At 48.7% G+C, this 23515-nt stretch overlaps 1 protein-coding gene across 6 annotated transcripts; it reads left to right on the top strand.

Annotated features, from left to right (window-relative positions):
• Positions 1 to 3458: 3458 nt before the first annotated feature.
• On the top strand, positions 3459 to 22585 carry IRF4 (interferon regulatory factor 4). 6 transcript variants are annotated; one of them, XM_033216029.1, is made up of 9 exons: positions 3459 to 3534; positions 4778 to 5048; positions 6493 to 6679; positions 7489 to 7574; positions 8231 to 8375; positions 9955 to 10062; positions 12446 to 12799; positions 15976 to 16088; positions 18579 to 22585. In XM_033216029.1, exons 2-9 carry the CDS (start codon positions 4833 to 4835, stop codon positions 18720 to 18722), a joined length of 1353 nt encoding a protein of 450 aa, XP_033071920.1. In that variant the 5' UTR covers positions 3459 to 3534; positions 4778 to 4832; the 3' UTR covers positions 18723 to 22585. The 6 variants fall into 6 exon arrangements, with proteins under 6 accessions (XP_033071920.1, XP_033071921.1, XP_033071916.1 ...); XM_033216030.1 differs by having other exon boundaries at positions 8234 to 8375; XM_033216025.1 differs by having other exon boundaries at positions 3484 to 3534; positions 4758 to 5048.
• The last annotated feature ends 930 nt before the right edge of the window (positions 22586 to 23515 follow it).

Genomic DNA, 23515 nt, shown 5'->3' on the forward strand with positions numbered 1-23515 from the left:
GGTCACTTGCTGCCAACCTCCACTTCGCAGGGGAGGAGGATGAGGTCAGGGAAGACTTTCTTGCCCACACTGACTTGACCAGCGATGCCAGCGCCAGAGTGAACATGCCCCCTCCTATGACAGCCTGCACTCAGAGGCTGATGCTGAAACAGTCATGCCAAAGGCAACCAATCCCTGTGTACAAGGAGAAAAAAATAGTTCCTCAGAGCTGTGTCCCTGGGCCAGCCATCTGGACCCCTCTCAATCTCTTTCCTTCTCCCTACACTTGGGCTGAATCCACCTTCCCTGCCTGCCAGGTTTGGTTTGGGTCCAAATGAGTGAAAGTCTGTGAGATGCCCCCAAGTATTCAAGTGCTTAGTAAATGACAAAAGCCCGATTCGTTGACCATGACGATGTGCCAGGCATTGCGCAGAGCATCATTTCACCATCACAATAAGCACTGCTGGGCGTCAGGGACACACCCACCCTCCTTGTACACCCAGAAGTAGGACTTTGGTGAAACGGTTCTCTTAAGGCCTCACAGCCTTGAAAACTCAAGCACTTATTTAATCCCCAACAATACTATCTTTTGGCCATGCAATGTGTCATGGCCCATAATTAGATTTGCAAACACATATAACCAAAGACAATTAGAGAAGAAATATATTCTACATAAATTACATGAAAATAACACTTTCAGTATTTTCCTGATTTTTTCTGGTAATTAAAAATGATGGCCCTTTATATTTCTTCATGGATACAGCTGCATTGTTTTTAACAAATTGTAGCCCCCCCTTTTTAAAGAGTGAATTAGTGCTAGTGAGAAAATAGTGTTATCCAAGATTTTAAGAATCTATTGTGTGGTGTGTGTGTGTGTGTGTGTGTGTGTGTGTAGGATGGGTTTTCTAAAATACTTTTCTTGCATGCAAATGTGTAATTTTAAAGATTGGCTTTTAAAATACTGAATTGAGGTAAATTCAGCTTTTCTTACAGACTCTATGATAAATGTGAAATTGAAAATGGAAATGCTCCATTCAGATTGTGCGCCAACTGCAACCTCAACATATGGATAATTCGCTGAAATAAGTAACTTCCTCAAGGAATATGATGGCCAGCCTTTGTTTTGGGTAAACATTTAATGAACCGATTTCCTATTAGTTTCTGCTTTTCGGCAAGTTGTGTCAGTTGCTGATAAATATCCAGCCTTTTACTAAGGAACACTGATTTTCTCAAGTCTCAGTGTGTGGAGGGGATGGGAGTTTGGTGGGGAAGCTTTTCAATTTGAGAAGCTTTGCCATTTTTTGTTTCAATCATGACTAATATATAAAAGTCCTTGGTCAGCATTGCCAGTTGCTACCTGATCACTGCCTCCCCGAGGGGTAATGAGGCCATCCAGAGTTTTAATGATTAAAATATTTTATTATTTGTATTCACACCATCATTAAGAAAAATAACTTCTAGTGGATCAATACGGCAAATGAGTAAACCAGAAGATGGCGTTGAAGATTAGCAATTACATTTAAAAACAAGGTAGTGGTGTGAAGGCTCAGAGTTTCACACAATGACTGTTGTTCTGAACTAAAAGCAGAGGATGTAGATGAGTGAGGGAGGGTATGTTGAAAATGACTAAACCCGGTGCAGAGGACACGTGTACGAAAGTGCAAAAATTTGCCATTTTTATCCTTAGCAAACTCCTCTCTGGTACGTTTGTGAACGTTTGAGGGGAAGGTAACTATTGACTAAAATATAATGCAACAAGAAGGCAACGATCTTGCTTTGTTCACTAATGTGTTCCAAGTGCCTAGGACAGTTCCTGACAAGTAGCAGGTGCTCAAAATATATTTGTCAAATGAACAAATCTGTGAAAGGAAAGGAAGAAAAACAGGTTGTGACCAGAACTTTTTTTGAACAAAACCCTGTTGTTTATTACATAGACTTTGGTAATGGAAAACTTACTTGGGTGAAATAAAAAATGGCATCCTGTTAATTTCTGAGAATGTCTGTTGGTTGTAGGAAAAGCATACCTACCCACACCTCACTACCTGTTCTGCTCTAGCCTAGACCTAGTTTCTCCTTTGTTTAGGAGACATTGACCCAACATATAAGATTAAAACAAAACTGAGAAATAAGTGAAATCAAAAGCTTTTCAAAAGTTGCAAGTTGACCTACGGCGGTAGTGGTCTGAAATCATATAGAAACCAGTGATCTGATGGTTTACCTGAAAATGCGAAGTAAATACACATACTCAGCATCCCAGACCATCTGGTGAAAGCTCAACGGGTGAAAGCTCAGAGGGTTAATTTTGCGATTAAAGACATCTTGGAAAAGTATGTAAAATCGCTGGTCCACTTAAGTATTATTCCTATTTTGGACTATTATTTATTTATTTTGAGATGGAGTCTTGCTCTGCCGCCCGGGGCTCGTGCAGTGGCACCATCTCGGCTCACTGCAACTTCAGCCTCCCGGGTTCAAGCGATTATCGTGGCTCGTCCTCCCAAGCAGCTGGGACCACAGGAGCCCGCCACCACGCCCGGCTAATTTTTGTATTTTTAGTAGAGATGGGGTTTCACCGTGTTGGCCAGGCTGGTCTCGAACTCCTGACCTCAGGCGATCCACCGCCTCGGCCTCCCAAAGTGCTGGGATTACAGGCTTGAACCCCAGCGCCCGGCCTATTTTGGGCTTTTATACCCCACTAGGAAACTGCTTTCCTCCAGGTTGAGGTTAAAACGACATCATTTTAAGGTGAACTAAGTCTGGAAGTGATTAAGCACTTGGATCCTTGGGGATCTCTCCCCGCCGCCATCTCTTTTATGCTAAGATAATTAAAACTCTGGGGGCCGGGGCATTGTCTGAGTCACTTCAGTTCACCAGCCTAATAGATGCGAAGGGATGTAAGCATGGCAGGCGCGCAAAAACAGTATTTGAATCAAGCTCGAGGGGGCCAGGCCATTTCCTATTTCTTCTTAGTGAGTGCGATGTTCTCCAAGCGCCGCGGAGGGGCAGGGTTCTCGGTGCCGGCCTGGCCAGGCTCTCCCGCAGCCTCCACTCCAGCTCCATCTGGACCGTTCCTCCGTCTTCGGTTCCGCGCTCTGCAAAGCCAAGTCCCCTTCGCACCGGACTCCCGCCGCTGCACGCCCGTCTCCCGCCCCGCACGTCGCCGCAGTTTAGCTGCCGTCGGTGACTGACCGGCCTCCGGAGGTCCCGGCGCAAAGGCGAGATTCGCATGTCGCACCTCGCCCTTCGCGGGAAACGGCCCGAGGGACAGTCCCCGAAGCCGAGGCGGCGCGCGCCGGGCGGAGGGTGCGCTCTCCGGGCGCGGCGCGGGGGGTCGCCCAGGGCGCGGGAACCCCACGCTTCACGCGGGCCCCGGGGCTCGCCCGCCCGGCCCGGCTCTCGGCTGCGCAGCCCCGCTCCCCGCTCCAACCCGCGGCCCCGCCCCGCCCCAGGCCCCGCCCCGGAGAGTTCTATAAAGTTCCTCTTTCCCACCTCGCGCTCTCAGTTCCACCGCTCGGGCTCGCGACCCACCGCTGCCCTCAGCTCCGAGTCCAGGGCGAGGTAAGGCTGGAGTCGGCCGGAGGAGGGGTGTGAGGCCGATACCACGGAGGACCGCGAGCGCCAGCCGGGGGTTCGATCTCCAGGGCAGCGCCGGGTACCCGGCTTCGGGGCGGGAAGGGAGCGCGCCCGGTCCTGGAGCTCCGACTCCCACCCCATCCGCGCAGAGCCGGGGGCGCTGCTGCGGGCTCCAGGGCCCACCTCCCGGGGCGCGGCCCGAGTCCCGTCTGCTCTCCTCGCTCCCGCGCTGGGGTCGCCACGAGCCGGACGGGATGAGCTAACGGGACTGTCGGGGCCCAGGAGTGGCTGAGGCGGGGCCGTCCAAGGCACCCACACAAGACGGCACCATTGCCCGCGAGAAACAGCGCCGACCCTGTGGAACCCCGTCCGAGGCTCCTTCCCCTGCTCTTCGTTCCTGAGGGGCCCAAACTCACCGCGGCCTCCAGCGCGGCGCTCGCCCGCCAGTGCATTTGGGTCTCTCCGAGCGCGGCGTGCGGTGGCCCAGCCGGCCTGGGGCGGTCCCTGCCTCCCCGGCTCCGCGGCTGGCGTCGCCCTTTCCCGCGCCCTCCCCGCCTCCGCTCTCCCGGGCCTGCTCCGGGGTCGCGCGGACGCTCTGCGCGCGGAATCCCCCACCACTGGGCTGCAGCCCCCGCGTCACCGCCACTAGTTGTTTGCAGAGCCCACTCGATCCTCGCTAGCTGGGCAGGGATAGGGGTCCTATTCGGGGCGAAGGGTCTGGATGCGAGCAGAGAAAGCGGAGGGTGGAGGAACCCGGTGCTGCGCCCCTGGAACGCCCGGCCGCAGGCGAGGTCCAGGGGCGTGGAAAGTGACAGAGTCGCGGGGAAGGGGCGAGAAACGGTTTGGGAGTGAGCGAAGAGAAGCCAGAGCTACCAGTGAGTGCGGACGGAGGGCCCGGAGGGGGCGGCGGGAGGGCAGAGTGTGCAAAACCAGCAACGTGTGTCGGGAGCCTTTGGGCCGCAGGTGCGTTCCAAGAGTGCACAGGTGGAGCCGCGGGCAGGGGCCTTCGCGGGGGCCGAGCTCGGAAGGCGGACGGCTGTGCCCGCCCAGGGGATGCGCCCGGGCCAGCCGCGAAGGTGCCTTCTTCCGGGGGCCTCGACGACCCTGACGCGGCACGCGCGCGCTTCGCAGCCTCAGAGACTCCAGGGCCTCCGGGTCACCGACACAGGGTCGGGCGGGTCCCGGCGCGCTGCGCCTCGTGGCTGAAGGGCCGCGCTCCTCCCCGCAGCGCAGAGCAGAGCGGGCGGAGCACCCCGGGCGCGGGCGCGGACGGCACGCGGGGCATGAACCTGGAGGGCAGCGGCCGAGGCGGAGAGTTCGGCATGAGCGCGGTGAGCTGCGGCAACGGGAAGCTCCGCCAGTGGCTGATCGACCAGATCGACAGCGGCAAGTACCCCGGGCTGGTGTGGGAGAACGAGGAGAAGAGCATCTTCCGCATCCCCTGGAAGCACGCGGGCAAGCAGGACTACAACCGCGAGGAGGACGCCGCGCTCTTCAAGGTCTCCGGCCTGGGGAGCCGGCGGGGGCGCGGGGGAGGGCCCAGAGGTAGAGCCCGGTCCCGGCGCCCACTCCGCGGCGAGCCCAGGGCCCTGCGCGGGGCGGACTGGCGGGCAGCGGAAGCACCGGGTGGCATCGCCAGAGCCACAGGAGGAGGAGAGGAGGCCTGGGCTCTTAGGGGGACGGGAGCCAGGCGCCAGTCCTGAGCGCGGGGAGCCTGCAGGGGAACCCCCGGAGGCGGGGCCTGGGGAAGGGCAGTCCAAGACTCGAGGGGTTTTGGTTGTTGGTCTGTGTGTTCCCGTTTCCACGCAAGCCTCCCACGCTTCCCCGGATTCCTGTCTGCCTCCTCCATCCGTGGGTCTCCGTCTCTCGCGGTGCGTCCGCGCCTGTGCTCGTTTCTCTCACCGCGTTTGTCTCTGTTTCTCTTTCGCTGCTTTTCTCTCTGAGTCTCTCTCTCTGCATATGTTTCCTGAGGTCATCCTCTCTTCTCTCTCCTGTTAGCTCTTCGGGAACTTCCACCTCTGTGTCTTTCTCTCTGTGTGTGTCTCTGTCTCTCTCTTTCCAAGTCTCTGGAGACCTCCCCCCATCGCTCTGGAACTCAGGGCCTCTGTCTAGATCTGTCTCCCTTGCCCTTTGCGCGAGTGCACACACCTGTGTCCCTGTTAGGACTGTTTTTCCCTAAGGCAGTGTACCCAGAGAACTGTGCGTCTGGGCCCAGCCCCCACCTGTGGGCAGAGCAGGGGAAGGGGACTTCCTCCGGGAATTTGGTCTGAATTTGCTCTCAGAGTGCCTCAGCTGTGCGGCCATCCAGATGTCTCCTGTGGGCGGCAGCTCACACCACAGCTGTCCTTAGTCCTAGGCAAGCTCACCTCAGACACTGGGTGGGTAGAGCCCCCTCAAGGAGCCTCCGCATCTCACTCTACCTTTTCTAAATACCCAGAAAATGTGTCTTCAGCTTGGCAGTGATAGGGTCCAAGATGGAAAATCATTTTCCTAGAGGATAGTTGGGGTCTTTCAGTTTACATTTTGAGCAATGGTGTAAATCTGAAGGACCCACGTACCATTCTTTCCTTTAGAAATACAATTTCAAGATTCCTTACAAAAGATCTGTCCTTTGGGTTTAGCATGGTGGCTCACACCTGTCATCCCAGCACTTTGGGAAGATGAGGTGGAAGGATGCCTATGCAACACAGTGAGACCCTGTCTCTGCAGAAAATAGTAAAAAAAAAATTAGCCAGGTGTGGTGGTGAACACCTGTAGGCCCAGGGCCCAGCTATTCTGGAGGCTGAGATAGGAGGATCCCTAGAACTCAGGATGCTGCAGTGGGCTGTCATCATGCCACTGTACTCTAGCCTGGGTGACACAGCAGGACTCTGTCTCCAAAAAGAAAACTAATAAACCAGACCTGTATTTTGACTTTGCATTCTCTTCATTCTTTCCCACCAGGCTTGGGCACTATTTAAAGGAAAGTTCCGAGAAGGCATCGACAAGCCAGACCCTCCTACCTGGAAGACTCGTTTACGGTGCGCTCTGAACAAGAGCAATGACTTTGAGGAACTGGTCGAGCGGAGCCAGCTGGACATCTCGGACCCGTACAAAGTGTACAGGATTGTTCCTGAGGGAGCCAAAAAAGGTAGGGGCTTTCCGGAATTTGGGTCACAGAACAGAGGCAGCCAGATCCTTGAGGCACCTTAACTTCACTTCATTCTGAGCATCACTTTCTAGCCTTCCTTTTGTATTGCCTGCCTGCCTTCTGCCTCACAGTGAAGCCCAGCCTCTCTGCCTGGGTTATGTGGGTCACAAGCTGAAGTTCCTGTGATGTTTAGCATAGGGGAATTAATCACACTGTATGCCTCAACGTATATGGGGGGGTGTGTGCATTGAATATGTGTTTTCCAGTTAGTCTTTCAAAAAAAGAAACCCAGATAACTTGTTAAAATTGACTTATCTAATAGTCTTTAGTGAGTAACTATTTTGCAGAAGAGGGATAATGAGAGGAATATCTCATTACCATTCATGGTAATAAAATGGTCAGCTGAGGTGCTTATTAAAAGTCAGATTCCTGGACCCCTCTTTTCAAGATTCTGACCAGTGTGTCTGGAAGAGAGCCCAGGAATCTGCATCTCAAACAGATCCTTCAGGTGACCTCACTTGGGAAACATCTGGCTGGCGAGGTCCTTCATGTCACAAGGCACATTCGCATGCCATCTGTCCTGTATTTCTCTACCTGTCCTGTACAACTCAGACCTTGTGGAAAAAAAATCAGTTTAATAGCATGAACAAATAACTTCCCAAGGGAGTTGCTGAAAAATACCTTATTTGTCAACACCGTGTTATGCATTCTAAGAATTAAATGCTCAGGTATTTTTACAAGATTTGACATTTAGTTAGGTCAGTTCCTGTTTTTACATTGTGCCATTTCCCTTTTCTCCAAACACGTAGGAGCCAAGCAGCTCATGGAGGACCCGCAGATGTCCATGAGCCACCCCTACACCATGACAGCGCCTTACCCCTCGCTCCCAGCCCAGGTATGGTGGAGGGCACTGGGCTCCCTGAGGGTGGGGCTGTGCAGGCCAGCTGCCCACGTGGCCAGAGAACTACAGCAGCCCAGACAGCAGAACTTGCCATTTGCTGTTGCTGGTCCAACAGCCCAGAAAAACCCCAGGTCACCGAACGAATGTCTCTCCTTCCACACGGTGCTGCCATTGGTGTGGGTCTTAAGCAGGGGAGGGTTGGGCATGTCCGCCTGCTGGCATATGCTCCTCAGGTCTTCTGGGAAACAGATCTTTTGTGGAAGTGGAAGGTTTTGGAAGTAGTGTCTTATCATGTGAAACCACAGGGCAGCTGATCTCTTCAGGCTTTCTTGATGTGAACAACAGCTTTGTTTCATCCACTTTGGTGGGTAAAAGAAGGCAAATTCCCCTGTGGTATTTTGGTGTCAGGTTTAGCCATATGACGAAGCTTTACATAAAACAGCACAAGTGTCTCCATTGTCCTTTATGATCCGTGGGTGTCTCCACCTAGTGTGATGAACGATTCACTCCAGTCTTTTTGGATGATAAAATTCTTCGGCTGTCAGCCTAATAAGGGATTCCCTTAGGAGTCTGGAGGCTATAAGAGCACCCCCCTACCCGCCGTCTCAATGCCAGTGCTGCTTCTCTCAGCCTCTCCTGTGCTCCTTTAGCAGGTTCACAACTACGTGATGCCACCCCTTGACCGAAGCTGGAGGGACTATGTCCCAGATCAGCCGCACCCGGAAATCCCGTACCAATGTCCCGTAACGTTCGGACCTCGCGGCCACCACTGGCAAGGCCCAGCTTGTGAAAATGGTAAGGAAGTTACAGGGCAGGAAACAGAAGAACTAACTGCTAATTTGGCCATGGGCCATGGTGAATCCTGGTCTGTCCTGGGCAGCACCAAAGCTCTTTCCCCTTCTTGGAGGCTGCGTGTGCAGCTCAGGGGAGAGGAGGGTTTTCTCAGTCCTGTGGGATGGTGGCATCCCACAGCCAAGTTTACTGTCAGGATCCATGCTAGGCACTGCCCTTCATGGGATCTTATTTAAATGCCACGGAGATCACTCCAGGCAGTGGAAAACAGTCCCCCACTTTTTATATATAGAAGAGATCATGGAAGCTCGTAGATAATAAGTAGGGATGCTGGGAGATTACCGAGCTGGTATATTTCTCTCGAATAGTGGTGTGTTCATTGTTGCTATTGTTGGTATTAGAGGTGATACTAAAAAAGGAATGGGAAAATACCATGGGCAAACACATGAAAAGTCTCTACAGGTGTCTACCTACCAGTGGGTCCCAGAGAGACTTCTGATTCTGGAGTAGATGTGGTCCCCTGCCCTCAGGAGTTCCCCAGATATCAAAATAAGCTCCATCCGCAGAAGCACTCATTAGCTAGGTGCAGGGAGAATCTCACAATGCTGTAACTCAGGCTTTCAGGACTTTTGAGTTAGTTACTTAAATAGAAGTCCTGAGATGGGTCAACACATTGAACCCTTTGGATGTTTTAGGAATATTTGTTCCTTTGCAATTTGGCCTTTTTTCCCCCAGTCACGTTCAGGTTATCCTTGGCTGCAGGTAGTGAAGAGGTGTACCGCTATTTAATGTTTGTATTGAGTGGCACGTTCACAAAAAAGCCCAGAATTCAGTGGGATTGGCTTTTCAAGAGGGATTTGTAGCAAGGGCTGGTTTCCAATATGGTAGTGGAGGAATCGGCTGACATAAAACTAGTTCCTGAAATTCAGACTTGTGTTCAGTGCTCTGGCTCTATGGAGTTAGTGACCATGGGAAAGAGGCGAGGCCTAGAATTGTGTAAAGTGATGGTGGAATAGATAGAGACCTGTCTTGAAGCATAGGTAACAGTAAATGAAGCGGCAGCACAATCAGGTGTTCTGTGCCACATTCTTCCTCCATTCGTGTTTCATACAACATTGTCTTCAGGAACATGGTTCAGTCTTCTCCCAACCCACAAGAGACAAGCAAAATAAACATGGACTAAACCATTTGTTACTTTTTTAATTGGGCTCTTTGGCACAAACTCAAGTGGACCTGAACTCTCAGCTCTGTTGTGAACCCGCTTTGCGAACAAGGACAAATCATGTCATCTGTCTCTGAGCCTCAGTTTCCCTGTGGGTCAGTTACAGAGAGAGCACTCCAAGTTTCCTTTCAAAGCCGCGCACTGTCTCGTTTTTCCCTCAGCTTTGGTTTTCCAGTTGGCCTCCGGCTCGTCTTTGCCTCACAAGAGTATGCCCTGCTAGTCACTGGTGCTGGGAGTGGGTGGGAAGGTGACTGGGCGCCAGCCTCTTCCTTCCCAGGCTTCACACACACACCCCAGGAAGCCCTGCAGTGCGTCGGACTCTCTGCCTAGACATCATCTGATTTTTATTTGCAAATGCAGGTTGCCAGGTGACAGGAACCTTTTATGCTTGTGCCCCACCTGAGTCCCAGGCTCCCGGCATCCCCACAGAGCCAAGCATAAGGTCTGCTGAAGCCTTGGCGCTCTCAGGTGAGTGCAGGGTTTGGTTCCGGAGGCACCGCAGGAGGCCAGCCTCTGCTGCCAGCTCTGTCATCTTTGGGCAGATTTGATGGGACTTTAGACACTTGCTTTGCTCCCCCTGAGGTCTGGAGTAGATGTGGACACATCCTGTGCGTGAGGTGACCAGAGTGAATTAGGAGCACCACTGGAAAAACCCAGCATCATTGCTTGTGGTTCTGCTGACAGTTTCAGCCACTGGCTTGAATGGAGTCATTCTGGCGTCTTCACTGGCACCTCTCCGAATTTCCAGGAATGTGCAAACACTCCAGTTTCCTTTACCAAGAGCCCCTCTTCAGCCAGCATTCTCCATGTGGAAGTGTGGAAGGGCTTCTCAATTTGAGAGGCTGATCATCCTTCCAGGTTGAGCCACAAATAAGTCCTCCTCCTCTGCTCCCTGGGGACATTAGTTCTGGTCCCTCCATAACATTGATATGCCTAAAAGTAATACACATTTTGGTCTTTAATATAGCTTGCAAACAAATATGGATTCAACCTGATTTTTAAAGTTTTATTTCTAAAAAAAGAAAAAAGAAAAAAACTATCATAAAGAAGGCACCCTCAGACTTGCCAAGCATGTGTGCTATACGTCTATTCATTTTTTAGATAATATTTTGGATTGTTTTTAAGGTTTGGAATTCTCATCTTGCCCTTTGGCATCTTTAAAAATCATTGAAGAAAAATGCTAACTAAATTCTGAAGATTTCAGGGAGACGAGAGTTGTGGCACTACGGCTGCTCATGGGGGCTGGAGTTTTACCTGCCCGCTCCTTCTAATTCTGAATGAGGCTTGCACCTTTTTTTCTGAGATGCTCATGAGTACCGAGGATGCCCTTTGGGAGGAGTTACTTCTGAGCAGGAAGGCTTGTGTTTGTTTTTAGAAACTTTCAAACCCTTTTCTTGAACACCTAAGATTTGTGTGGGTGCCTGAAGAGTAGGAAATAAACAGCTATTTATATCTCTGCAACCTCGTGATTTCTGATGACATTAAATGAAATGAAACCTGCCCCGAGAATCACCTCGAATGGCCAACACCCACTCTCTTTGGGGCGCACTGTCTGACTCGTTCTCAGTGCGTCAAAGCAGAGAATTGAGACAGTGATGTGGGTTAAGTCTCAAAACCTGCTATTGAGGAATAAGACAGTTTTGTGGGTTTCTTTTTTTTTTGGTATGCATAATACAGATTATCAGCCATGAGCACATTTGTTAGAGAACTGTGATTCCCATTGATTGTGGGATCCCATATGGTTACCAGTGGCAACTGCTCCCTGTCTGTGCCACTCCCCTGCAGTCTGGCTGAGGAGCTTATGCAAACCTAGCTTGGTTCTTTCAACTCATGGGCGATGTTTCAAAGAGGTTTCTGAAATCAGCAAAACATTTGTAAATGGATTCATCTTGTTTAAAGTTTCAGAGAGTTTTAGAGTTTTTTTCAAACTTAAACACAAAACCCAGTCAGCAGACTTTACATGAACTTTTAGAGCATTTTTCTCATTAATTTCTTTCTTTTCACAAGAATTAATTTTGTGATAAAAACACCACATATCCAGTGTGGAAAACTAATTTAAAAATCAGAAAAACAAAAATGGAAAATAAAAACGTCACATTCCGCCACCCAGAAATCACCATTAAGGCCTTAGTACCTACCCTTTAATGTGTATATGTGTGTGTATGTTTACATATAAACTCTATAGACATAAATAAGCACCTAATTATATATATAATTTATATATATGTATACACACACACACACATACTTGCTTTTACCTAAATGATGTCATATTATTATTTTGAGGACCTTTCAGGTTTGTGGACAGACTTGCTTCTCTCTGAAACACTGTCATATTTTTTGCTAGTAGAAATTAAACTTAGGGTTCATTTCTTACCAAAGTAAAAACTGATTTGCTTAAAGATGAATTTTCATTCAGTGACACACGACTTAAATGTCATCACCACTATCATCATCATCATTCACAAATAAGACTTAGTAAGCTCTTAGTGGTGATGATCTATAATATGAATTCAACTTACTTTTCCAGAAAATTAACGAAAGACACACTAGTCCCTTAAAAAAAGAGTCTGTGGCCACATACGTTTGAAATATGCTGGTTTAGACAAATTAAATGGGTTTATTTCCACGGGACTTCTCTAAGTGTTGACCGAGTTCGTGCTGCCTGTGGATCTCGGGGGAAACGGCAATGCAGCATCTCCCAGGCCTCCTGGACGCCACAACCTTTTGTTCCTCCACGGAGCCTGGGGGACAGTAGAGTCCCGCCACAGGTGCTTGGCTCTGTGGAGCCGATGGCCTCGAGCTGGTGTCCTCGGCCCCTAGCACTGACTCCGGAGCCTTGTGTTTGCAGACTGCCGGCTGCACATCTGCCTGTACTACCGGGAAATCCTCGTGAAGGAGCTGACCACGTCCAGCCCCGAGGGCTGCCGAATCTCCCATGGACATTCCTACGACGCCAGCAACCTGGACCAGGTCCTGTTCCCCTACCCAGAGGACAACGGCCAGAGGAAAAACATTGAGAAGCTGCTGGGCCACCTGGAGAGGGGCGTGGTCCTCTGGATGGCCCCTGACGGGCTCTATGCGAAAAGACTCTGCCAGAGCCGGATCTACTGGGACGGGCCCCTGGCGCTGTGCAGCGACCGGCCCAACAAACTGGAGAGAGACCAGACCTGCAAGCTCTTTGACACACAGCAGTTTTTGTCAGGTGAGGCACTTCATTATCTGTTAGAATGGAGGTGGTGATGGCCCGTCTGCCACAGGGGTCAGAAACGACAGGGTCCCTCTCACCCCAGGCTGAGGTCTTCCTCCTGTTGACTCCGGCGCCCACCGGGCTTGGGGCTTGACCCAGTAGAGATCTTCTGTCTGGCTCTGTTGAGGGCAGAGAGTCCGGATCAGATGGTCCAGGTGGACCGTGGCTCAGGCTGTACTCTTGCAATTCTGGTTTTCAACAGTCACCTCTTAACACAGTTCCGTTTTATTGCACTGTGATCTCAACAAACACGTCTGCTGATGTGACGGCTCTTTTCAGGTTCCCAGAAAAATCATAAAGGTTAGAAGCATATTGTTAACATTCTTGGTTGTGAGAGGGGTCACCCTCATGCAGATGCCGCCCCACGAGTGAGACGAAGGGTGGAGCGGACTGTACTGGTTTTGCACAGGAGAAGTTACAGGACAGTGCTATGAGTGGGCTCTGTGATATGAACGTTTCTAAGCATAGTTTTTAGAACCAGTGAGTTTTGTTTTTCTCCCTTGGATTTCATGACCATTCAGTGAAGCTCTGGCTGGCTTCTGGGAAGCCCCTGGCCCTGTCACACTGGGCTTCCTCCCAGGCTTCCTGCGGCTGTCCAGGTGGAGGGAGCCTCCCATGAGGCAGGGAGCTGCTCTGCCTGCCACCCCACCGCCAACTCTTCCCCTGCCTTTTCCCAGCCCTGCTCCTTCCCGAGCCGCTTCAGAAACTCCTGTGTCTTTGGTTTTTCATGTGCCTCCCCTTTTCTTGAATGTGCTCCTTCATTCCACTTATTTAAAATAAAAGCAGGACCCACCTCTGTGCTCTGGCACTGCAGACACGTGCTCGTGCTTTCAGGTGTCAGTGGCCCACATGTGTAAGCTCATCCAGATTTTCTTTTGGTGCCCAAAGCAAATGTGTCCCTAGATAACTAAGCTTCAGGCCGGGTGTGGTGGCCCATGCCTGTAATCCCAGCACTTTTGGGAGGCTGAGGCGGGCAGGTCAGTTGAGGCCAGGAGTTCGAGACCAGTCTGGCCAACATGGCAAAACCTCATCTCTACTAAAGATATAAAAATGAGCCAGGCGTGGTGGTGGCGCCTGTAGTCCCAGCTACTCAGGAGGCTGAGGCACAAGAATTGCTTGAACCTGGGAGGCGGAGGTTGCAGTGAGCTGAGATCGCACCCCTGTGCTCCAGTTCGCAGGACAGAGCAAGACTCCATTCCAGCCCCCAACCCTCACCGCCAAAAAAAAAAAAAAAAGATAACTAAGCTTCACACAGAGGCTGACAATAGGAAGAGGGAGAACTGTGCAGGTTCCCCGAGGTGAGGAAGTCACCTTGGGCTGGACACCTCTCATTCTAAGGGCAGAACCATCCCCAGACCCCAGCCAGGGAGGTTCCACCCTTCTTGGGGTTGGGCGTGGTGTTCACGGGGAAACCAAGGAAATTGAAGGGCGACTGGGGAGACCCCCCGTCAGCCTCTCCCGTGTCTGCCTTGGGGTCTGGAAGAGCTCACATGGGCCAGGAAGGCTAAGGCCCAGTGGGCCTGGATTTCTGAAGACTCTGGACCTTGGTGCCAGTGGTTTCGGAAGATACCACATGGTGAGGGCTTTCTGATGAAGGTGTCACAAGGAACGGGCACTGTCTTCTCCGAGTGCCTCTTGCCGGGCGTTTTTAGGAAGGTGGAGCCCCCATGGTGACTAAGCTGGAAGGTGCACTCTGAGTCACAGGTACGCTGCGTGAGAGAAGGCACAGGCGGGGGTGGACGCCTGTGAGTGTCCTGGGGCTGTGGACTTGCAAGCCTAGAACTTACTATGAATCTGTGAGCGAGAGCTGGTCTTGGCTTTCATTCCTTCCTCTGTGACCGAGGGCTGTGCTCTGCCCACTGCAGCCTCTCACCTCAACGTGTTCACTGAGGTTCAAGGAGGATGCTGTGAACGTAAAAACTGCAGCCGTGCGGACCAGCGTCTGCAGAATTAAGGATTCCCACCAAATGCTCTCATGTTTTCTAGGGTTGGAGGCAGGCTTTTTCAGAGAATTGTGCCAACTCGCCATTCTGATTAGCCTGTGTAGGTGTAGTCTCAGATCATGGCAGTGTGAATGTGTTTTACACATTCTGACTAAGTCATTTGGGTTTGATTTGAATTCTGGAAAAAAAAAAAAAAGCAGGAAGTCAAGCAGTCCTGTAAGTTAGCTAGAAATTTCTGTTCAGTTGAAGAGAACAGTGGAGATCTCTGATATCTCCCCTTTCAGGTCTGCACAGCACTGGGGACAGCCCCGGGGCACGGCCCCAGGGTGTGAGTCTGATAGGGACACATCTGTTCTGCATTAGCTTTAGCAGCTCCTGTGTCAACTGGTTTCTTTTGCGGGCTTGACATTTTATTGTAGGTACAGGCAGAAGATTTGTCTTCTGTATGGGGGAGGGGCATGGCTAAAGTCAGGGGATGGGCATTTGTCCTTCCAACAATGTTCCAGTCCCTTTCCTATCTTTTGGGTAGGTGTGGTGGCTTCAGGAGGTATTTGTGCGTATCCACAAGCAGGAGGCCTTCCCCACTCCCCTTCTCAGGTCAGGTTACTGTTCTGTCCCTGGAGATAGGCACGAGTCTACTCAGAGTCACGCAGTTCAGGCCCAGGGACAGCAGGACTCAGCTGGCGAGGGCTGGTGCTAGTCACCGCGTTGGTGTTACGTGTTTTCTGTGGTGCCTGAGTTACGTGGATATCTGCAGTAGCACAGACACTGGATTGTGTGGGCTCTGTAGGGACGGGATGAGGTTTTAAAATGATCCCAGGATGTCAAAACTTTCTGATTTTTTAAATGAAAACTTGTCCATGGCATAAATCAATCTTTTGCCATGGCGTGACTACGTTTCTCATCCCTTATCTCCCAACTTCACTGCGGTCTACTACCTTTGTGGGCCCACTGCTGCAAAGCGGTGTGCTTTAGCTGTCGACTAGTTCCTCCTGAAGCATGGAGGGAGACCGAGGGCCCTGGGGAGAAAGCACGCATGCTGTTTTCTATCTGAGATGTTCACATCAAGAGCCCTGCTCAGGGAAGTCGACGATTCAGAGTCACAGTAAGCTCCTGCTTCCTGTTTAACCTGGTGTGTTTGGTGACGAGGGTTTCTGAACGTGGTCTTTTTCCTGTGGGCCTCTGCAGAGTTGCAAGCGTTTGCTCACCACGGCCGCTCCCTGCCGAGATTCCAGGTGACTCTGTGCTTCGGAGAGGAGTTTCCAGACCCTCAGAGGCAAAGGAAGCTCATCACAGCTCACGTGAGTCCTCAGTTGCACTCACCCCACAGTGGCTTCCTGTTCTTTGTAAAGGGCAGAGTTTCATTTAGAAAAGTCCCAAATGAAAAGTGAATGTCAAATGACCTGGAAAAGTAAGCGTAAGCCTTGAACTCATGAGGGAGGAAGCATGGTCCAGCAAGCAGTACCGTCTGAGGACCCACGTGCTCCTCCCAGACTTGAGACCTGCTCGTCAAAGACCCGGGGAGGACAGCCTCCATGGAGGGTGCCTCTCTCCCCATCTTTTTTATTTTTCAGGAAAGTTGTCATAGTTCCATTTTATAGGGATTGAGAAAGATTGATGGTAAAAGCTGCCCTTTAAAATTCTCCATGCTAAGATGGCTTTAAGAATGCTGTCTAGCCTGTAGTCCCAGCTACTCGGGAGGCTGAGGCAGGAGAATGGCGTAAACCCGGGAGGCGAAGCTTGCAGTGAGCTGAGATCCGGCCACTGCACTCCAGCCTGGCGACTGCAAGACTCCGTCTCAAAAAAAAAAAAAAAAAAAAAAAAAAAAGAATGCTGTCTAGCTGGTGGAGCTTCGTTCAGTGGAAAAGCTTTTCCCAGGTGGGAACCTATCCATTCCCTGGAGGCATTTTGTAGGTCTGCATGTGTGTCCTAGCACCTCTTTTACTTCTGGAATTTTAGAAATTATTCAATTATTGGGCATATGATATTTGAAAGAGGCTGAATCTTTCAAGGAATTCAAGTAAATCAGACCCTCGTAATGTTCTCTGGGATAGTTCAAGATGGGTTCAACTGTGGCAAGTAATGCTAAAGGGTTAGGGTTAGGGTTAGGGTTAGTTTTCTTTTTTATGAGAAAAGGTTTCCATAGATAACATGAAGCATTAATTTGCCGTGGAAAACAGAATCTTGAACCCTTAAGACTTTTGAATTTGAAAACTTCACATTGCTACCTTCCTGCAAGCTTCATTAATGGGCTTGCATGGTGAGCAATACCAGGTAAAACTTACACCCCTAACATCAAAATTCCCATCATATTGTAGCTCTGATGCTGTTTCTCATTGAAAACTGAAATGAAACATGGTTTAATCTCGAACATACAACCCCCCTTCTTGATTTTAAAAACAAAGACCAACCCACCAACCAATATATAATCCCATAGACTGAGGATTTCTCATGAGTTCTCTCCAGTGATTGACTTAACAATTGCTATGATTGTTGAAATCATAACTGATATGTTGTTAACAACAGGAATTGCTAAATGACTAAATAAACTTGGCATTGATAAGCAGCATTTAAGAAGTTGATGATCGGCCAGGTGCAGTGGCTCACACCTGTAATCCCAGCCCAGCGCTTTGGGAGGCTGAGGTGGGCGGATCACGTGGTCAGAAATTTGAGACCAGCCTGACCAACATGGTGAAACCCCCCTCTACTAAAAATACAAAAATTAGCCGGGTGTGGTGGTGCGCACCTGTAATCCCAGCTACTCAGGAGGCTGAAGCAAGAGAATCACTTGAATCCAGGAGTCAGAGGTTGCGGTGAGCCGAGACCGCACCACTGCACTCCAGCCTGGGCGAGAGAGTGAGACTCTGTCTCGGAAAAAAAAAAAAAAGAAAACAAAAGAAATTGATGATCAGCTCAGCTATACATCAGTCCAATTTTAAGGGTGACTTGGATGAAGTTGCCGTCCTCTAAGTCAGGGAAAGATGGATCTCCAGATGATCCCGTCATCCTGAAGACGAGGCTGTGTGGTCCGTAAAATGAATAAACGCACATGTACACCTATGAGTTCCACTTTTAAAAGTTATTAATTTAATTCATTTCAGGTACTCAGGAGTTTTGCTTAAATCGCTATATATAAAATATAGACTTTAATATCATGATTGATGGAGAGCATTCAGCTTGCCTTAGATGCTGTAAATATAGGAAAAGCTGAACGTTAAGTTGCTTTTGTTTTTTGGTGAGCGTGATGCATGCTAATAACCAGACGGGATAAATTTGAGGCCAGTTAACTTCTCTTTTTCCACAAGAGTAGTTTTGTTGTTGTTTAACTTTACTTTTTATTTCTTTTACCTCTGGTTTAGAACTATACCGATGACCTGGAAATCAAATCATTCAGGATGAGCTCCTTGCTTCTTTCAAACTGCAGTTGTGGAAAAACAAAATCATTGGCCTAAATTACCCTGCAGATTACCTCAGACTTCCTTTTAATTTAATCACTTTACTTGATTTGATTCAGTTTTAGTTAAATGTACATTTTAAGTGGCAGTTGATTTGAAAGTAACATCTTTAACCCAGAATTAAGTCGCTTTGGCTGTCTTTTTACATGTTGATCTGTGGAAGGACTAACAAAAAAATTGCTTCTTTAGATGGCTCCAAATATGAAATGTTTTGATGTGTTCTAGGACATAACTTTGGGCTTTACGTTACTGTCTCCTTAGAATCTGAGCGCTGTTTAATAGTGAGCCAGTTGCGGGATATCTCAGTAATGTCTTTTTTAAAATCTCTTATTAAAGGTAGAACCTCTGCTCGCCAGACAACTGTATTATTTCGCTCAGCAAAACAGTGGACATTTCCTGAGGGGCTACGATTTACCGGAGCACATCAGCAATCCGGAAGATTACCACAGATCTATCCGCCATTCCTCCATTCAAGAATGAAAAATGTCAAGATGAGTGGTTTTCTTTTTCCTTTTTTTTCTATTTTTATTTTTTATTTTATTTTTTTGATACAGGGTCTTGCTGTGTCTCCCAGGCCGGAGTGCAGTGACACGATCTCAGCTCACTGCGACCTCCCCCTCCCAGGTTCAAGAGACTCTCCTGCCTCAGCCTCCCTGGTAGCTGGGATTAAAGTGTGAACCACTGCGCCCACCCAACACAAATGATTTTCGTTGTAAATATTTGACTTTAGTGAAAGCATCCAATTGACTGCCCTCTTGCTGTTTTGAGGAACTCAGAAGTGAAGATTTCAGTGCAGCAGTTGCGGAGAATTGCCGCCAGACAAGTGTGGAAAATCAGTGACATCTGATTGGCAGATAAGCTTACTCCGAAAGGAAGGTGGCTTTGCACTTCTTGCGCTCTGTAAACTGCCATCATTGATGATCACTGTGAAAATTGACCAAGTGATGTGTTTACATTTACTGAAATGCGCTCTTTAATTTGTTGTAGACTAGGTCTTGCTGGAAGACTGAGAAAACTTGCCTTTCAGTATTGACACTGACTGGAGTGATGACTGCTTGTAGGCATGTCTGTACCACTTCTCAGGGAAGTAAACGGAAGAAGCCTCACACATAACAGGAATGTATTAACGTATGTAGGAGCTGCCGTTCTTGTGGAAGACACTTGCGGAGTGAAGGAAATGGAATCTTTGACTGAAGTGGTGCCTGTAGCCTGGGGGAGGCCCCTTCCCCACCTGCCAGCGGTTTGCTGGTGTGGGCCCCTCGGCCCCACCCTCCTTCCCACTGGCTTCTCTCCTTGGCCTCCCCTGGAAGTCAGTTAGTAAACTTACTAATTTCTTGTGCCAAAAAACAGGAGAGCTCCTCTTGGTTGGAACATTTTTGTCTGTCTTACCATCTAGTCATGTCTAAGTAATGGTTAAGTTTTCTTGTTTCTGTGTCTTTTTGTCTCTCATTCTCTAGAAATGCTAAAATTCTTCTCATAAAGAAGAAGAAATTAAGGAGCATATATCTTACTACCTGAACTGTTGCCCTTCTGTCCAAGTACTAACCTGTCTGTTCCCCTCCTCTGTGCCACTCTCCTCTGTCTGTTTGGCTATGCACTAATCAGCCACGGTGACACTAAAGGAGGAGGAGCCGGGACGCGCAGGCTGGAGAGCACTGCCAGGAGCCGCCCCTGGAAGCAGGATGGAGCTGGCGGCGGAACTGCACACCCAGTGGGCTGTTTCTGCTTCTTTCGTCTGTTCTGTGCTTCCTCACACCAATTATAGTTTGACAGGGTCTTAAAATTACTTGGCTTTTTACAAATGCATCTATTTATAGAATCCCAAAGACCTCCACTGGCTTAAGTCAACCTGAAAAAAGGAAAACATTTTTGTGGTTTTGAGAAAGTACAACGGTGTAGACAGGGGCGCCTTCCCCAGGGTGTTTCTTGTACTGCAGGATATTTCCTGTCACTCCCAGGATCCACAGACTGCGTAGCTCTCAGACGTGTGCTCCTGCTTTTCTAATCGGTATTTTAAATGGATTCAACAAGCACATAATAGGCGTCTGCTGTATCCATACATGACACAGTTCAGCCTTTATCAAGCTTAGTGAGCAGTGAGCACTGAAACATCATTTTTTAATGTTTAAAAAATTTCTAATATTAAAGTCATATGTATTAACTACAGAAAAGACAAACAGTAGAGAAGAGCAAAAAATAAAAAGCATCTCCTTTATTCCCAGCTCAAATTCTTCTCTCTCAAAGGGTCTACAAGAAGGGGTGTTTACTCTTCCAACACATTCCACTTTTCTGTAAATATACATAAACTTAAAAAGAAAACCTCATGGGGTCATCTTGCACACACTTTCATGCAGTGCTCTTCGTAGCTAACAGTGAAGATTTACCTCGTTCTGCGCAGAGGCCTTGCTGTGGAGCTCCACTGCCCTGTACCCAGTAGGGTTTGACATTTCATTAGCCATGCAACACGGACACGTATTGGGAGCACACTGTGTGTCGTGAACTGAAGTGATGTATGCATCTTATAGATGCAAAGTGTTTTGGGGTATATTATCCTAAGGGAAGGTAAAGATGATATTAAGAACCGCTGTTTCATGGGGCCCTTACCTGTGACCCTCTTCGCTGAAGAATAACCCCACACAGCACTTCAAAGAATGTCTAAAGGGCATTCTGTCTTAATTCTCCAAGCCGATGCCCCATTTCAGTTGCTTTGTGACTTCTTTTTCTTTGTGTTTTTAAATATTGTGCTGCTTTAACAGTGGAGCTGAATTTTCTGGAACATCCTTGTTGACTGGGGCCACTACCTCCTTTCTTATCTTCACATCTATGTGTATGTTGACTTTTTAAAGTTTTGAGTGGTCCAGGGTATGACCTAGGGAATAAACTAGCTGTGAAATACTCAGGGTTGGGAATCCCAGCACTTGTCTCAGGACTCTGAAAAGGAACAGCTTCCTCATTCCTTGTCTTGATAAAGAGGAATTGGCAAACTAGAATTCAGTTTGTACTCAGTGGACAAAGCTGTTGAAGAGTTTGGGGACCTTGTTACGTTAAAGAGCATTGGGTCACATGGAAAAAATGTACGTGTCTCCCAGCTGCATTTCTTGGTTGATGTCTTGTTCGTGAGATTTTGTATATTTAGGAGAACCTCAAGCAGTCATTAATATCTCCTGGAACACTGTAGAGAACCAAGTGACCGACTCATTTACAACTGAAGCCTTGGAAGCCGCTGACTCATTTACAACTGAAGCCTTGGAAGCCGCTCAGTTAGAACCTTGGAAGCCCCTCCGTCCTGAGCAAAAGCAGGAGAGTTAGTTGCCCTGCGGAAAACCCAGCTAAACTATTGGGTATGAGCTAAAAAGAGACTGCGCTATGGTGAGAAAACATGTAAAATCCTACCGTGGAATGAGCAGCCCTTACAGTGTCATTACCACCAAGGGCAGGTAGGTGTTTGTGTTTGAAAAAGATGGTCTTTGGGTGAGGGCATAACTGCAGCAAGCCCCAGGGGTGGAGCGACTCTGGGCGTCTTGGGTGCTTGTGCCTCTTGGCTTTGTGGATGCTCCACCAGGAAGGCCACTTTGTGTGTGCGTGTCAGTTACTTTTTTAGTAACAATTCAGATCCAGTGTAAAGTTCCTTTCATTGCTCTCCAGTCACATGCCCCCACTCCCCACCGGTGAAAGTTTTTCTGAAAGTGCTGGGATTGGTTAAGGTCTTTATTTGTACTGCATATCTCCCCAAGTCTTCCGTGGCCATCTGCATCTGTCTGGATGGTGCAAGAAGGCTGCCAGACCTTACACACCAGTTTGCAGGTTATGTTTTACATGCCCCGTTTTTGAGACAGATCCTCAATGTAGGTGGATCTCCTTGAGATCCTTATAGCCTGTTACATTAATGAAGTAACAGTCAGTTTTTCTTGTATTGATTTTCACAGCTTTAAGGAACATGCCTAAGAAATGTAGCTGAAGTAGAGGGGATGTGAGAGAAGGGCCAGGCCGGCAGGCCAACCCTCCTCCAGTGGAAATTCCCATGTTTCAAACTCTGAGATAAATGGGACTTAACAGGCAATGGGGTCCGCGTCCCCCTCTTCAGCACCCCCTGTGCCCCACTTTCTGCTAAATGAACTGCTGGCAGGTGGGACCTCAGAGACCCCCAGCTGAAAGCTTGAATTTCCCCTACTGGCTCTGTGTGTTGCTGAGATCTATAGCAAGGGATGCATCACAAACTGAGGTGGTCAGTGCTATGCTGCCATTGGTATACGTCGTGAATTTTTATGTAAATTGCTCTGCAAAGCAAATTGATATGTTTGATAACTTTATGTTTTTAGATAAATAAAAACTTCTAAAAATTTGTTATGGAATGTGTGTGTGTTATTAAACACGCATCCTGATAGCTGTTAAAGCACTTTCTCCTGCGGTTACGTTCCTTCGGAGAGGCAGCTGTATGTGTCCCTGCAATCAGACCTCCACGTGTTCACCTTGTAGAAGAGATAAACACTGCCCCAGTGCCGGGCGGCTCCTCTCGCACAAAGGAGTGTCTGTGAAGAGTGATCGTCCTGCTCTCCCGTTGGCATCTGCCTCCTCTTCCTTTACCTGTACTTTAAAAGGTTTAGGGCTTTCAAGGAAGTTGTTTTTAATGTTTTCTTTTGTTTATATTCGAAGCTCCTCTGATTTTGGTCATTGCTAAAAAGAAGGGATATAGGTTAACTAACATTTGAAATGTGAAAGCCGAATGAAAACTGGATACAGAGAACAGGATTTAGATGGAACCCCTGGGGATCTGTACATCTGCTGTTGACCTCAGCTCCAAACTCTTCCTCTCTCTGAGCAGCCAGGCAAGGGAGTCTCCTTTCTCAGCTTCATCACTTCTACTGATTACATGGCTCAGCTCCTATGCACCTACTATCTTCCAGTCCAGCAGAAAAACTCAAAGAACCAGGCTGCAGCTACTGGTGCTAAAATCCTTGCAGCTGAAGGTTACATGGAGCTGTCACAAAACTTTGTAGTTTGGATCCAGAACCCCCCTAGAATAGGAGATTAGCATAATTTTGATTTTGCTAAATGGTAACTAAAGGAGAGGAAATATAATTTCTAAACCCTCATAAGTTCCGTTGAGACACCTTCCTGAAAACAGAAGTCAGATTAACAGAAAAATCAGCAGGTGGTGTGTGCTGTACTTACTGTGTGGAAGAGATTGCAGTTCAAAAGTATCTCTCAAGGCAGTGGCGTAAGGGTCTTGCTTAAATGGTATTTTAACAAAGATCAATAAGTCTTAGCATAAT

The sequence above is a fragment of the Trachypithecus francoisi genome, unplaced genomic scaffold (assembly GCF_009764315.1).
Source record: "Trachypithecus francoisi isolate TF-2019V2 unplaced genomic scaffold, Tfra_2.0 Lachesis_group10, whole genome shotgun sequence".
In the NCBI taxonomy this organism is placed as follows: Eukaryota; Metazoa; Chordata; class Mammalia; order Primates; family Cercopithecidae; genus Trachypithecus; species Trachypithecus francoisi.

What these genes read in the sequence shown, in the direction of transcription:
- IRF4 (XM_033216029.1), top strand. Translation starts at nt 4,833, where the DNA reads ATGAACCTGGAGGGCAGCGGCCGAGGCGGAGAGTTCGGCATGAGCGCG. An exon ending in AGGCCCAGCTTGTGAAAATG is followed by an intron (nt 8,376 to 9,954) that starts GTAAGGAAGTTA and finishes TTGCAAATGCAG; the next exon opens with GTTGCCAGGTGACAGGAACC. An exon ending in TGAAGCCTTGGCGCTCTCAG is followed by an intron (nt 10,063 to 12,445) that starts GTGAGTGCAGGG and finishes TTGTGTTTGCAG; the next exon opens with ACTGCCGGCTGCACATCTGC.